At 28.7% G+C, this 16134-nt stretch overlaps 1 protein-coding gene across 1 annotated transcript; it reads right to left on the bottom strand.

Annotated features, from left to right (window-relative positions):
- Positions 1 to 13669: 13669 nt before the first annotated feature.
- LOC124835786 (uncharacterized) lies at positions 13670 to 15085 on the bottom strand. Its single transcript, XM_047310782.2, has 2 exons — positions 14695 to 15085; positions 13670 to 14415 (listed from the first exon to the last, which is right to left on the bottom strand). The coding sequence occupies exons 1-2, from the start codon at positions 14953 to 14955 to the stop codon at positions 13915 to 13917; spliced, it is 762 nt and encodes a 253-aa protein (XP_047166738.1). The 5' UTR covers positions 14956 to 15085; the 3' UTR covers positions 13670 to 13914.
- Positions 15086 to 16134: the final 1049 nt, after the last annotated feature.

Raw genomic sequence — 16134 nt, 5'->3', positions numbered from 1 at the left:
TAAATTTTCTCATACAAACACAACATTAATAAAAATTTAAATAAATGTTATCTTTTCCTTTTTGCATTGTTCTTATTCTTAACTTCAAGCACATCACTCTTTAACCATATCCTCTTACTTGTGTCCAACTTGCTTTTTTTAATCGAGCATTTAGTAGAGTTGCATTCATTTTGTTGTTGTGTTTGGTGATGTAGGCATTATTAAACATTTGAGTTTCAAAGGGTGTTTATTAGTTTTCATCATATATTATATTTATCGTTAAAATTTGAATTGCGCCTTCAAGAAAGTATATTTGAATTTGAAAATATATTCCAAAATGTATATTTCAGAATGTATTGATTTTTGTACTTTCTGAAATACACAATCCAAAATTTTAAAAAAAAAAATCAATACATTATGGATTATCATTTAGTAACATTTTAAAACAAATTAAAAAGACAGATTTTCTCTTGAATAATAGATAACTTAGATGATGAATCGCATGACAACTTATTAGAAAAACTTAATCTCGTTAACACAACATGAATTTCATTAAGTGGTATAATCCTCAAATCATATATTGCTTTCACAACCACATGGTAAACCACTAGTACATTTTAGGGTGCAACCACAACGTTTACTATCAAAACCCACATATAACCTAATCAAACTCTTCAATAATGTGCATCAAAGCATATTTAGATACAAAGTCCACTAGTATTTTATACAAACTCAAATTGAAAGTGTGTTCCCCAACATGTAGACTTTGTCGAAAAGATGTCTTGATTTTATTATGTTCCAGTCTTATGACATTGTTTACAGCATACAAGTCTTTCATACTATTTTGCAAGCTTTAAATTTCAGTGGACACATTCAACCTTGCATATGATGAAACAAACAATTAGCTAAAACATACAACGTTTTCATGTATGTTAAGAATAACTAATTATCACATACAAACATAGTTATTTGATATTGTATTCCCAAATCCATGACCTCATTTGTTTAGGCCTGGAAAAAAACTTCTTATATGGAATGATCCATACGTCATTCACATATTCAAAAAATAATGGTCACGACATAAAAAAAAGTTCAAAATGTTTCAAACATCCAATAGATGAATCACAACCTATCATAGTTTCCCATGCATCCATGAAAACTTCCATGCCTCCATATAATTCATTAACATTCTACATTTTGCTTTAATATTCTTATTATTGTGAAACTCACATAGAAGGTTTGATGCTTCAGAAAAGACAATATTGATTGCTTTTTCCAAAGTAAGGTCTTTGGCACTAACAATGACTTGAGGGGACACATTTTATTTAAGAAACAACCCTTTAAGTTTTTTCAGAGCTCAAATGAAACTGATTTCTCTTACACTTACTAACAACACAAAACCAGTAGAGAAAGTCAATCTTGTTAGTGTCACACCTACTATCTAAAGCAAATGCAACCTATAATTATTGTTTATTTAAGTGTTGTCCATCAATAATACAATTCTAAATGCACTCAACAATTTAGTTGAATGAGTGTGTGTAAAAAAATGTCACTTACAACTTGTCATGAGTCATTACACCTATTCCATTGAATATACTTGTAACACTCTAGTAATATCATTAGTTGTTGAGTTTCAGTTATAAACCCTCTTAGTGATCTCTTGTATGCATATATTGCATTGTACAATTGTTTTGACATTGACCTCGTTGTTCTCTTTCAAAATAAGGAATATGTCTTCACTAGATTGTTTGTCATGTCAACAACCATGACATGCTCATTCGATTTTAATCTACCAACATAGAGTGATAAACTAATATCTTAGCCAATTCATGATCATGATTACCACATATTACCTTCAATATCAAATCTTCTACATTGTGAGCATGTTTACTTTGCAATCACATTTTCTTATACTAGTTATAAAATTGCCTCCAAATCATGCATATATTTCTCATACTTACCACATTTTTCACAACTTAACAAAATAAAAGTCTTCCTTCATGTTATGCATTAACTTTGTGAAACCTCAATGTCACAATAAAAAAATCAAGTTCAAATGCCACCTAACATATCCGTTGAAGTGAGTCATTGCATGTACCAAATACTTACAAATATATCATAACATAATCATATCATGTGTCAAATTTATTACACAAAATCAACAAAATTCTATATACCTCGTCCATTGTAAAAGGCCTAACACAATATCTCCAACAAATACTTCTACATTTGACACATACTTCATTATTTTGAACTCTTTCACATTCGATAACTCATTTACTTTATTGAAAATTTTGATCCAATATTGAAGTTTCATTTATAAATTCAATAATATATCACCTTACAAAAAAAAAGAAATAAAATGTTTGAAACTTTTTAAAAAACAAAATTTGTAATTCGAAATACATGTAGTTGATACTTGTAAATATTGCTCTCTAATGGTCATTTTCTATATGCAAAGTAACATAGGTGACCCATGGCAAAAAAGAAAGAAGGGAAAATGAAAAATAATTGATAAAGTTAAAATTATTTTTAAAAATTATAAAAGAAAAACAAATAATAGTTTAAAAATTAATATTTCAAATATTTTTCTACTTCATTTCTCTAAATTATGACAAATTCTCTTTATTTTTTATACTAATAAATATTATAATACATGCTTGACCTACACATTTTAAACTAATAATATACACATATATTATTCTTAGTCTTTAGTTTTTTAAAAAAATTCTCTTTGACCTACACATTTTTTTTCTCTTCTAATTATTTGACTTATCATGAAATCCATTCCTATCTTTAATATGTTTTTCTTCAAATCATAACCTTTGTATAATTATATTCAAATTATGTATGTTATAAAAAAAATTATGTTTCACATTTGAATATTTTTACTCCTTTTTAATATTTTTATTTATTGTTTACTTTTTTTATATGAGAGTGTTTAACTCTCAATTTAAATGTTTAATAACATAAATTCATTTCCTACTACGTAATATAAAAAAATTATCTTTTTTATTCTCTAATTATTAATTTTTGTTTCATTCTTGTGTTTTTCTAAAACAATTTTAATTATCTCTCGACAATTCGATTAATTTGATATCTGAGAAGTTTTTTTTAGATTTTTAATGTTTTTCTATGTTATCATACACATAATTATACATTTTCTCTATATGATTTCATTCGATTCTCTATCAAATTATTTCTAAAACACATATTTGATCATTTTTATTTTTTTTTAATAATTTTGTTTGCTATTTATTTTTATCATGTATAATTTTTATATTTTTATACAATTATTCTTATTTTTAACTCATTATCATAAGTATAATTTTATCAATACAATTGTATAATAAAATTTCATTTACTATAATATAATAATTTAATATTACTTTATGAATCTTGTTTATCAAATTATTACCATCCAACATTTATGGAAGTTTAAAAGACGAAATATATATGTTAAATTTTAATTATTATTAGTTTAATATTTATTTTTTTGTGTTATTTCATTCCAGTGGTGTATTATAATATTTTTTAAAGTATAAAAAGATATTTCATTATAATTTAAAGAAAGGAAATAAAGAGACATTTAAAATAGTTTTTAATTTGAATATTTGATTTTTGCATAATTTTTCAAAGATATTTTTATATATTATTAACTTTGTTACATTAAAGTTTGCAAATTTAATGAATGTTTTGGCTTTTATATAATTTTATTTGGTATTCTAATTTAAAGTATATACAATTATAACTTTTTTAAATATTTGATATTAAAGAAACGAGAATTTCTTTTGATATTAAATATTTAATAATATTATATTTTATTTGTCATAATTTTTATTATTTTATAAAAATTAATTAATTAATATTAAAACAGTAAAAAAAATACAAACACAAATATGAATATAGTTTTTTTGCTTTGAGAATAATTATGAGATAGTGAAATTCATTTCCTTTTGTTGCGATTCCTACATTTTAGTTTTTAAATTATATAGTTTGCAAGTATTTTGAATTTTTAAATCTCATAATTATTTTTTATTTCAAAAATTCTAAAAGACATTTTTAGCCTTTAAATTATACAATTTAAAAATCATGTTTAATTTTCAGGCCTATCATGTTTCAAACTTGAAATTAGATATTAGTGAATGACTCGATTTACCCAAAAAGCACAACAATAACAAAATCTTGACTTAATCCAAATAAGAAATTAATAACATTTTCAACATAAAATCTTAAGAAAATAAATTTATAAATTTTTTACTTTATATATTATTTAATTTTCTCATTATTATCCGGTGTCATATTTAAACTCTTAAATTCCAAGATGCAAAAAGAAAGTTTTTTTCTCCTCACTTAGCTGAAAACAAACCCATAACATTCTTGCATTTCTAACTTATAAAGTGAGAAGGAAAAAATAAAAGAGAATTATAGAATGTTAATATTTTTGTTCCCATTTTTTTAGCACAGCCAGAAATCCATGATAATATCATTTGAATATAAGTATACGTATGTGCTTTTCTGTCAGATAATTGATTATGAATGTAAGAGTAATTGATGATGTGATCTTTTGTCAAGCTAATCAATCATACATAAGTGATTATAACTATGTTTTTTTATCGTGTTTTGTAGACCATAACCCATAGTATTGTGTTTGAGATAGGATAATCCTATTGTGATGGTGTTGATGTTGCGATGGTTACTTCATTGTGTTATTTTATTATATTATATAATAGAATTAATTATATAACATAATAAAATATTTAAAAGTAATAATAATAAACATAATAGAAAACATTTAATGATAAAATAATAATAATAATATAATACATAAATAAAATAATAATAAAAATAAGGCTTAAATGCTTACTTAGTTCCCATGTTAGGAGGTAATTTTCTGTTTAGTTATTTTAAAATGTAGACATTTGGTACCTATGTTATAAAAAATGTATCACTTTAGTCCTATCCATTTAATGGCGTTAAAATTGATAACGTTTTTGTGACCGTGGATGTGAACTGTGCAATAAATGGCGTCGTGGCAATGTGTTGGCTTAAGTTACTTGACGTAGCAGCCAGAATTAGGGATTTGAAATTGGGTTACATTTTCTTAAATTGGGGAAATAGAGTAATTAGAGTTTTTTTATTGTAGAATAAAAAACATTACGAATAGTAAGTTATAAATTAGGGATTTTTCGTTCGTTCTTTTAGTTGATAGTGTGGAAGGATTTTTGAGCAAAGGTTGATACTGAGCCAAGGATTGACGTTTTGAAAGGGGATTGTTGAGCGAAAAGGCATGATGAAGTATCTTGCGATGTGTCAGCTATTACGGTGGGTGAGCGATAGCGGTGGTATTTGTTCGAAGCGAAAAGGTGAAAGGTGCGCTTTTTATCAGTTCTTTTATGTAGTTGCGATCCCCCATGAAAGTATGTTGTCTTCTTGTCTCCTTAGTGTGTCCTGTTGTGGTCCCCTTTGTTGTGTTTGTAGTGATTCTGTTCTTTACTGTCTTTCGTTTTCTTATGTATACTGTTTGTATGTTTTTGGTCCCCCATTAGTGCGTACTGTTTTGTCTTTCGTATTGTTCAATCTGTGGTTGTTGTTTATTTTGTGGTTCTTGCATATTTATTTAAGCATTAAGACAAAATGGAATGTTGTAGGTGAAACAATGATTGCGTGTGATTAAGTTTGTATGCCTACACGTTTAATAGTTGCTAGAAACGTGGCATCTTTACAATGTAGATGCATGTGAAGGTCATTAAATAATGATAATAGATGCATGTGAAGGTCATTAACCAATTTCATATAGCCCGACACTTACTTTTATATATGCATATAATAGTTGACAATTAAAGAAAATGTTTGACCCTGATGTTGAGGTGGTGTTTCACCATGGGGGTAAGTCTGTGAATGATAGGTCATTTAGATATCATGGAGGTTATACCAGTACCTTGATTGTTGACATAGATAGATGGAGTTATTTTGAAATCTTGGCCATACTGAAAGAGATGGGATATACAAATGTTAAGGAGGTGTTGTATTCCCTGGGTGGTTTTGTATTAGAAGCTAGGTTGGAATTGTTAAGTGATGACATATGTGCAATGCATGTGGTGAGCATTGCGATATTGAATGGTCAAGCTCATTTGTTTGTGGTTCACATGGTGTCCGAACCTGATTATATTCATATGTTCCAATATCATGGTGAAGGTGAAGATCACGATGATGAGGTTGGTGAGGAGGGTGAAGGTAAAGTTTGTGAAGATGGTGAAGATAAAGTTGGTGAAGAGGGTGAAGAAGAAATTGGTGAAGATGGAGGAGGTGAAGTTGCTAATGTTGGTGAACATAAAAGTGATGAGGTTGATGAGGTGGGTAAGGATGGTGAAGGTAAAGTGGCTGAACATGGTGAAGATCAAGTTGGTGAAGATTGTGAAGAAGAACTTGTTGGGGATGGAGATAAAGTTGCTGAAGTTGGTGAACATGATGAACATGAGGTCGATGACGTTGGTGAGGATGGTGAAGGTAAACTGGCTAAACATGGTGAACATAAAGTTGGTGAAGATGGTCAAGAAGAAGTTGCTGAGGATGGAGATAAAGTTCCCGAAGTCGATGATGTTGGTTAGGATGGTGAAGATGATGATGGTTTTTGTTATGAAGGGGATGGTGAGGATGATATCATTGGTGGTGGTGTAGGGGATGGTGAGGATGATGTTGGTGGTGGTGTACGGGATGGACAAGATGATGTGGGTGTTGGTGTAGGGGATAAATAGGATGAGTTTGATGTTAGTAGTTGGATAGGTTCTGATGAAGACGCTTTTGTCAATGAAGATGATTTTGTGGATGTTAGAGTGCATGGAGATGAACAACCCCAAGAAGAGCACTGCGAAGGTAGTTTGTTTGTTGAAGTGGGTACAGGAAGTGGATGTACTACTCCAAATAAGCATGTACAGGCCAGGGGATTATCTGATAGTGAGTGGGAATCTGATAGTTGTGGCAGTATTTATTTAAGTGATGACTCAGATCATGAAACAACCCCATATGGAGATTTTGGATCTTCTCAGAGCCAATTAGTATGAAAGAATATAAATGGCAACTGGGGACATACTTCCCTAAAAAAAAAATATTTCACTAATACACCACACCCCACTCAAGCAAGTTAGATTACTCAAGAACTCCAGACTGATCAAATTACAACACCACTTTAGATTGTTCTACTTTCAAACATTAAGTACATATTTGTTGTATTTTGGATATGTACTTTGACTTTAAATAGTGTCGCTTTCTGTCATGTATTTTGCACTTAACAACGTTTACATTTTGGATCATATCTGAAGTGTTTTGGATTATATGTGATGTTCTGTGATGTTGGACCTTCAATTAACGTTTTGGGTTCTGTCATATTCTATTGTCATAGCAATATTAATTTGGCTTCTCTGATTTCAAACTTGTTTATATTTTTTGTATTATCGTAGCCATATTTATTTTGCATCACTAATTTGAAACTTGATTATATTTAATGTATTGTGATAGACATATTAATTTGGTTTCTCTGATTTCAAACTTCATTTCATTGGCTTCTCTGAAAATTACACTTGAAGTAACAAACATTGTAATATAACCAACTTCTTCATTAAGTACAATGTCATTACAAGCACAATCTCATTACAACCAGATTCTCATTCATTTGGTAACAAAGAAACATTACAATTTAACTAACTTCTTCATCACAAAATGTGACTGATACACCACTTCAACAAAATTAAAACATAAGACATACAAAGATGATATTAATCAATCCCATCAAACATAACATCCAGATTAAGACCTTCTCCCTTTTCTGACAAACCAAAAGTGATTTTTCCAAATTAATAATCTTTCTTCTTTTCCATCCAATTGTAGTATCCCTTTCATCTAAATTATCTTCACTGCCCCATTTGAAGAAATTACATCCTCACACTTCTTCATTTCGACTCCGTTGTACAAAACATCCAACCAAAAACATCTCATGAAAAACCAAATAAATGTATACCAAAATAAAAACACAATGAAGGAAAGAAACCTTGTAATTAGGGCAGCCCCAAAAAGGCTTGCCCTTGTTCTTAGCAGTTTTTGCGGCTCTCAATACGGTAAGCTCTCCATAATAGCATATTTGGCTGCCAACCATTCCTCTTAATGAAGCACCACGAAAGTTCTCCCATGAGCAAGATGAACAGTGATTCATTGACATTGCGTCGTTGTGACACAATAATGCTTCATCCACACCAACAAAACAACCCCAATCCCCAAAAACGAACCACAAATAGATAAGACAACAACAATACTTCCTCAAGTTAGGGCACCCACCTCACACGAAGGAAACAACGAAGGACACCCCACCTCAACTCACCTCAGAAGACAACAACAATAGTTCCTCAAGTTAGGGCACCCACCTCACACGAACCAAACAGTGAAGGGCACCCCACCTCAGCTCACCTCATTCACCTAAGGTCCTTCGAGATCAATGTCTTAGGGCAAACACGTAAGCCTTTAATTTATTGTAATGAAATGATATTTTCATAGTTGTCTTTGGTATAAAATTACCTTTTACTACGTCAGATAAGTTATTTGCCACATTATTTAACATTTAACGTTGTTCCTTACAACTTAATGGATAAGACTGAATTGATACAAATTTCAAAACATAGGTACCAAATGTCTACATTTTTAAAACCGAGTACTAAACAAAAAATTACCTCCTAACATGGGACTAAGTAAGCATTTAAGCCTAAAAATAACAATATTAGAAAATATTTAAACTAATACTAATATTAATAATAATAAAATTATCATTTAATATTTAGTTAATTAATTTATTGAAAATTTGGTTAATGTATTAAATATATAATTTTAAAACCTTTTAATTTATACTTTCAATCAAATTATTTGCGAAATTTTCTTTTATTTCTTTTAACCCACTACTATTTTATTTTTTAATAATCTTACTTTTTTACTTTTTCTTTCTTTCATTTTCTTTCTTTTACACTTCCTTACATTAACTCCATATTCCAATTAATTTTATCATGAGTCCTAGTTAAATTTTTTTATGTAATAAGAAGTATCAGTCCTAATAATTAAAAAAGTATTAGTCCTCCAGTTATATTATATAAAAGTGGTATCACTTTTATAATTTTTTATTGTATACGGCTTTGTATAATTTTATCCTAATATATATGATATATGATTAAAAAAAGATATTGCAATAATTTTATTACACAATAAAAAGCATTCACACTCGCATGTAACGGAGGATTTTTTGTATTTTAACGTTTTTAGTGTTTATAGACAGTTCAAAGACCCATATCAAAGAAGTTCACCAAAAATGATAATTTGATATTTTGGAACTGTATACATTTCTTGATTTGACTATTTGAATGATAAAAGGATAATAAAAAGTTTATTTATAATTAAATGTTATAAAAAAGTTATTAAAACAGTAATAGTAAGAGTTGTGAGGTTGTAAGAGAAAGAATGGCTAAGATATAACAACTTGACATTCGCGTATGTAGGATAACAAATAAATTTGTTAACCAATTGACATTCACAAATATAGGATTAATAAATAAACTTTATATTTTATGTTTTGTTTGAATTCGTTTTGATGAGATTTATTATATTAAATAGGTATAAATATGAATAATATCCTCATCTTATCTTATCGCAATACTTATTTTCACAATTTTTTAAGTAATTAAAAAAGACTTTATACATGTATATATATATATATAATAATAATAATAATAATAATAATAATAATAATAATAATAATAATAATAATAATAATAATAATAATAATAATAATAATCTCTCTTTTTTTCTTTTATAGTAATTATTTGACATGTTCTCTAAAATTGACTTAAATTTTATTACAATCTTGATTACACATTGGTTTTTCTTTGTTCAAATAATATATAATCAATTTTAGTGAATCAAGTCTCATATTTAATTATTTCTAACCATCTTTAATATATTTTTATTGTTATTTTTTATGAAAAATAATGTCTGACTATCAATTTCAAGTGTGTTAAGCTCTCATTTATTAAGTAATATAAAAAGTTTACCTCTTTATTATTTTGGGTTAAATATGTTTTTAGTCCCTAAACTATTGGTCGTTTCTGGTTTTCGTCCCTGTTTCAAAGTAAGGTACAATTTGGTCCTCATTATTTTCGAAACGTTCGTTTTAGTCCTTGAAAACTAAACACTGTTTAAAAATTTGGTCCTCATTTAGCAACAAATGAGGACTAAAACCAAAATTCCAAGGACTAAAACGAACGTTTCGAAAAGAATGAGGACCAAATTGTACCTTACGGGACGAAAACCAGAAACGGCCAATAGTTTAGGGACTAAAAACATATTTAACCCTATTATTTTTAATCCTTAACTTTTGTTTATTAGAAGAAATTTGTTCGCTAAAATAATTTTTATTATATCTTAATGTATTGATTAGTTTAACATATGGAAAATATCATATCTTCAAGGTAGCTTCTATCTAACATTTCATTTTTAGCACTTTACAAGTGATAAAATAAAGAGTTATAAAATTGATAAAACAAAATAAATTTGTCTTAAATTATAGATAAAATATTAATAGTATTGTCTAAAAAAACCATAATAATAACTATATCTAAAATAACCAAGGAAAACTACTAAACAATAAGAAGAATATTTCGCAACATCACTGTCTTCCACCAGAGATACTTTAATACCTACACTCCTCGTCCACTCATACCAATAAGGTGATTATCGCAAAAGAAACAAATAAACACACAAGAAACACTAAAATAAACAATAGATTAAGTTAGTGTTCAAAAGGATTCCTTACATCATACAACTTACATCGATGCACACCTTAGTGAAACACATTCAAGAGGATTCCTTCTTTAGAAATGCCTTACCATTTATCCATTCATACTAGTTTTTCACTTTAAAAAAACCAGATACAACATTTACCACACATGTTCACAACAATATCACCACTCAATAAAACACCATAACACTCTTAAACATACATAAAACCCATGTAAATCTATCTCAAACAAGCCAAAGCAAAAGACAAATCCAACATACAAATTGGTGCTTGGAGGTCACGCTCAATGTCAAACCTTTCGCAAAAAGTGTCACTTAGTGTCATTCTTCTGGCAAAAAAGTGTGCTTAGCAACACTTTCTTGTGCTTAGTGTATTAGAGCTAAAATGCTCCATACCCACAATGGTGTCTTGCTATAGCTCAAGGCCACAATATTCGCAAATTTTAGGGCTCAGTGGTACAAAACTTACGCTCAACGACCTGAAACTAAAATACTCCTTGGCCTACATAATGAACTGGCAACACCAGTCTACCACCACTTAGTGTTGTATCAAACATCAACAAATGAAATTTTGTGATTTGAGGCAAATGAAACTTATTCAAAGGGTTAAATTAGTATTCCATTCTTAGCACTTTGGTTAAAAAACAATTTTTAATATTAGGGCACATTCTAATTGGCTCAATTGTTCATATTCTATATTCCTCAATCAACATAAAAGCAACTAAGACATTCAACATGACAAACATTCAAAATAGACCAAATTCAATAGATCAAAATTTCATCATACAACTTAATCACACAATTACAGATTTCAATATATCTATAACTTAAAAGCAAAGCAATTAGCTCTCTTTACCTAACCAACAACTCCCTTCTACTATTATATTGTCACATATCACTAGAGACTCGTATAGATGACTAAAAAGATGCAAGCAAGTGAAAAACAAAAGGCTCACATGCAACATATAATAGAAAAACCAAGAAAAAAACTGAAAATTAACTTACACAAACGGAGAAATTGATCAATCCAAATTGATCGGTCCAAATTGAAGATCTCAATGTAAAGATCAATCATACGGTCATAGTTCTTCAATCAAATTAGCAGACAACAAGAAATCTTAGAGTGAAGTTAGAGAACACTAGAAAAGTGATTTTTGGAGAGATGATGCATTTTAAAACAACATACTCGTTCATAATAAAACTTTTATATTAAAATCTTTTAATATTAAAATAATCGAGTTTATTTATTATTATAGTGTATAATATTGTTTTGATGATTTTTTATATAATTATTTTATTTTCTAACCCATCCTCATGAGTATAATTTTATCATTACAATTGTATAAAGACGTTTTGCATTTACTATAATCTAATAATTTAATAGTCATTGTCATGAATCTTGTTTATCATCATTCAAAATATATAGTTTGAAATTTAAAAAATAAAATATTTGTGTCTAAACTTGAAATATTATTAGTTTTTTTTTTCGAGACAATTTCATTCAAGTGGACTATTATAATCTTTATTAGTGTATAAAAAATATATTTCATTATAATTTAAAGTAAGAAAGTAGATAGACATTTAAAATATTTTTAAACTTGAATATTCGTTTTCTTTTTATAATTTTTATGAATAGTTTTTAATTTTTAAACCTTATTTCATTAACATTTGCTTCATTAAATTTGGAGTTGTCATTAACTTTTATATAAGTTTAATTGTGTAGTATTTTATATAATTTTTTAAACTTTTTTATAATTGTTATCTAATATTTTGATTTGAAATTTATATAATTTTAATTTTTTTATAAATATTTAATATTAAAAGAATAAAAATATGTCCTTTTAATATTAAATACTGAATATTATTATGTTTTATAAAAATTAATTAATTGATATTTAAACCCTAAAAAAATAGATTCGGACACGATACATGTACATTTATAATCCAATAGAGATATAGAAAGGTGACAAAAATTAAATATCATTAGATATGAAGATGAAGATGAATTTTAACTTCATAGATGTCCTCTTAAGACTTTGAATACTATTGTAGCTAGCTGTCAAAATGGTCACAATCTGTGGGTCAACTCGGTCCACCATGGGTTCGGACCGGATTGAGTTTGAAAAGATTGTATTTTTTTTATGCGGGTCAGATTTTTATCCAGTTCATTTAAACCCGGCTCATGCGGGTTGAACTCGTGGTGGGCCGGATTGGCTCACCAACCTACCTACCTAATTTTATTTTATTAAAATTTAATTTTAATTTTATAAAAAAATATTTATTATTAGTTTTTGCTTGAAAAAATTATTTAAGTTCCTTATTTTCAAAATTAATCAAACACCCATGTTGGGAGTGAAATTTTTTATTTAAAAAAAATTATAATTAAGTGAGTTAGTGAGCTAACCCGTTTACCCACCAACTCGTGGTAGGTCAGGCTAGGTTCGAATTTTTCTGACCTCGCTAATAAATGAGCCGGTTGGCTCATTAAATAACCAATCTGTGGTGGACCGGACCGGGTTTTGACAACTCTAATTGTAGTTATGAAGCAATAATCAGACTCTAGTTTAATTATTATGAGGTGTTTTTGGGTTCATGTAATTAATTATTTGCTTCTTATATCCAGAAGGAAAATGTTTTTTTAACAAATTTTTTCTGACAACTTTTTTACAATCGCTTAAGTGATAATTTATAATTTATGATTGATTTGTTTCAAATATACGAACCAATAAAATAATGACAAATAATCTATTGTGAAAAAGTTGTTATCATCATGATCCTATCCACAAACATGGAAATTATTAACTTCACATTTTATTTACCAAAAAAATTCAAATATGGCACTCTACAAAATTCTTGCATGGTAAAAGAGCTGAAATCCTGAAATAAATTGTAAAGAATCTACCAAATTTTTTTAAAAATTTAACATAGATATTGAACTAAGAAACCATATCTTGCACAATCAATTGATTAAATTCTAAACCAAGATCATGAACAAGGTTTTCCCATTCCCACGAATAAACATTACCTTACCCTTACCCCTATCTGACTTCGAAGAGATTCACCCTTAAGAAGGTAAGAGAGAGATAACTATGGCTCTTCTCAATCCTAATCACCTATTCCATATATAACAACCTTCTTCTTAGTATTATTACTTTTAGCTATCTCATTCCCCTCACACCAACCCCCCTCGTTGCATCTCATTCTTCCACAGAGAGGCACAAGATACAACCACAATGAAGTGAATAGTATAGCAATAAATTTTCCCCACACGATCAAAATCAACAGACTAATTGAAAATACACAACAAAGAGCCATGTTTGAATCATAGAGTAGTTTCTTACGTTGCTTCTGCCTCGCCACACCATTTGGTGATGGCAACGCTTGCTGAGTGGAAAAGCTCGAAACGTGACCGGTGCTCGGTGAAGAAACAGAGGGGGGTAGATGATAGGCGCGTGAAGATGAAGAGCAAATAGAGGATGCAACGTTTCCGTAACCGCTTTTAGGTTTGGGAAATGAGATCGTTTCAGTGTTTTCTTTATTCATTGATCTTGATGACAAGGATAATCTGTTCTTATTTGCTTTCCTTCTTTTAACAACCAAACTCATCTACAATAACCATAAAAATGGATCTGTTACCACAATTTAGATTCAGACAGTCACCATTGTTAGAAAATTTTCGTAACCATTTGCACTTTTTCAAAAGAGATATTTAATGTATGTTTTAAATTAATTATTTACTTATAATTTTTATGCCTAGTAAAATTTTAATTTATCATTTAAGAAATAAATTGAAATTATAAGATTTATAATTATCGGAGAAAGGTTCGTTGTGTGAAGAGGATAACAGAAAGGAATATGAGAAATGAAAAGAAGAAGAAAGTATACCAAAGAGGTTTCGTTCAAAGCAGATCTGATGGCCTTCCACTTTCTCCGGCGAATTCCACACATATCTCCGACTCCGAACATGGAGGAAAGCATGGCGGGCAAAACGGCGCCGTGCTTATCAGCTACGGCGAGATAGGAGAGAACGGGATCCCTGGCGCTGCGTTTGAGCACAGGGGCTGATGAAGGCAACACATCCATGACACACGTGGCTGGTTTGAGACACGTGAACAACGACCTCTTGGCTTTGTTCTTCGATTCCATGACCCTCGCAAGGAGAAAGATGAAGAATGATCAGGAATACGAAACCGGAGCCATGAGACGAGAGTGAACGAACGTGGGCGATGAGATTACATAATATTACAACATACAGAAGAGAACAGGGGAAATCTCGCGTAACGTCGAAGGATTGAGGAAAGAGAAAGCTATATATATATATATATATATATATATATATATATATATATAACGGTTGAGATTCAATGGCTCCTACTATGTCTGTTTTTTTAATAATTTTTTTTTATATACTGGACATAGAACACATGGATAAAGGGAAAGTGTTTCTTCAAAGCTACCTATGAATATGGATAAAAAGAAAAAAGTAGCTAATTTTTTTAATAATACTCTCGTAAACAAACACAAAGAATGTATATAAATATTTTATAAATATTTATAATATAATATTAATAGGTGATAATATTATTCATTTGATTATGATTAAAGTATAATATTATTAAATTACAAACTCATGTAGATCAATTAATTCTTAGAGACCAAATAATCATTTTTGTTCAGGATGTAATTGAGGTTTCCTAATACATAATAATATTGGACTCATGAGTCATGTGTTTATAAGATTGTGATATCTTATTAAAAAGTAAAAATTGTTATGATAGCAAACAATTCCTTTTACTAACTTTATTATTAGATAAAAAATATATTAAATTATATTATTTATTTAAAAATTACAAATACATTTAGTTACACAAATTTAATATAAATAAAAAAAACAAGTATTCAATATAATTAAATATTAAAAATTAAAGTTAAATATCATTAATTTTAATTTGACTTTTAAAGTAAAAAAAAAACTGTAATTTTCTCTCTCTTTTAAATTTTTTTTAACTGCATTCTACCTTCAATACCTTTTATTTATGTATGTTAGTGAACATTACCTGTCATTCATGTTGTTGAACTGGTTGTTCTTTTCGGGTTTTCAATTTCCCCCTCTCTTTAATGAATTGAATGTTGGATTTTCAATTTTCTCTCTCTCTTTTAATGAATGGAATGTCGCATACTGATTTATATTTTTGGAATTCCAATTTGGTTGAGACATTGTTTGATTCTTTTAGGTTTTAGAATTTTGAATAATTATTTCCATATTGGATTAGTGTTTGGTACATGAGTGAAAGCAGAGTGTGATATTAGTTGTATTATTTGACT

Source organism: Vigna umbellata, chromosome 6, assembly GCF_029865625.1.
Source record: "Vigna umbellata cultivar VRB3 chromosome 6, Vumbellata_1.0, whole genome shotgun sequence".
NCBI lineage: Eukaryota > Viridiplantae > Streptophyta > Magnoliopsida > Fabales > Fabaceae > Vigna > Vigna umbellata.
This window is presented reverse-complemented; position numbering and strand designations above follow the sequence as displayed.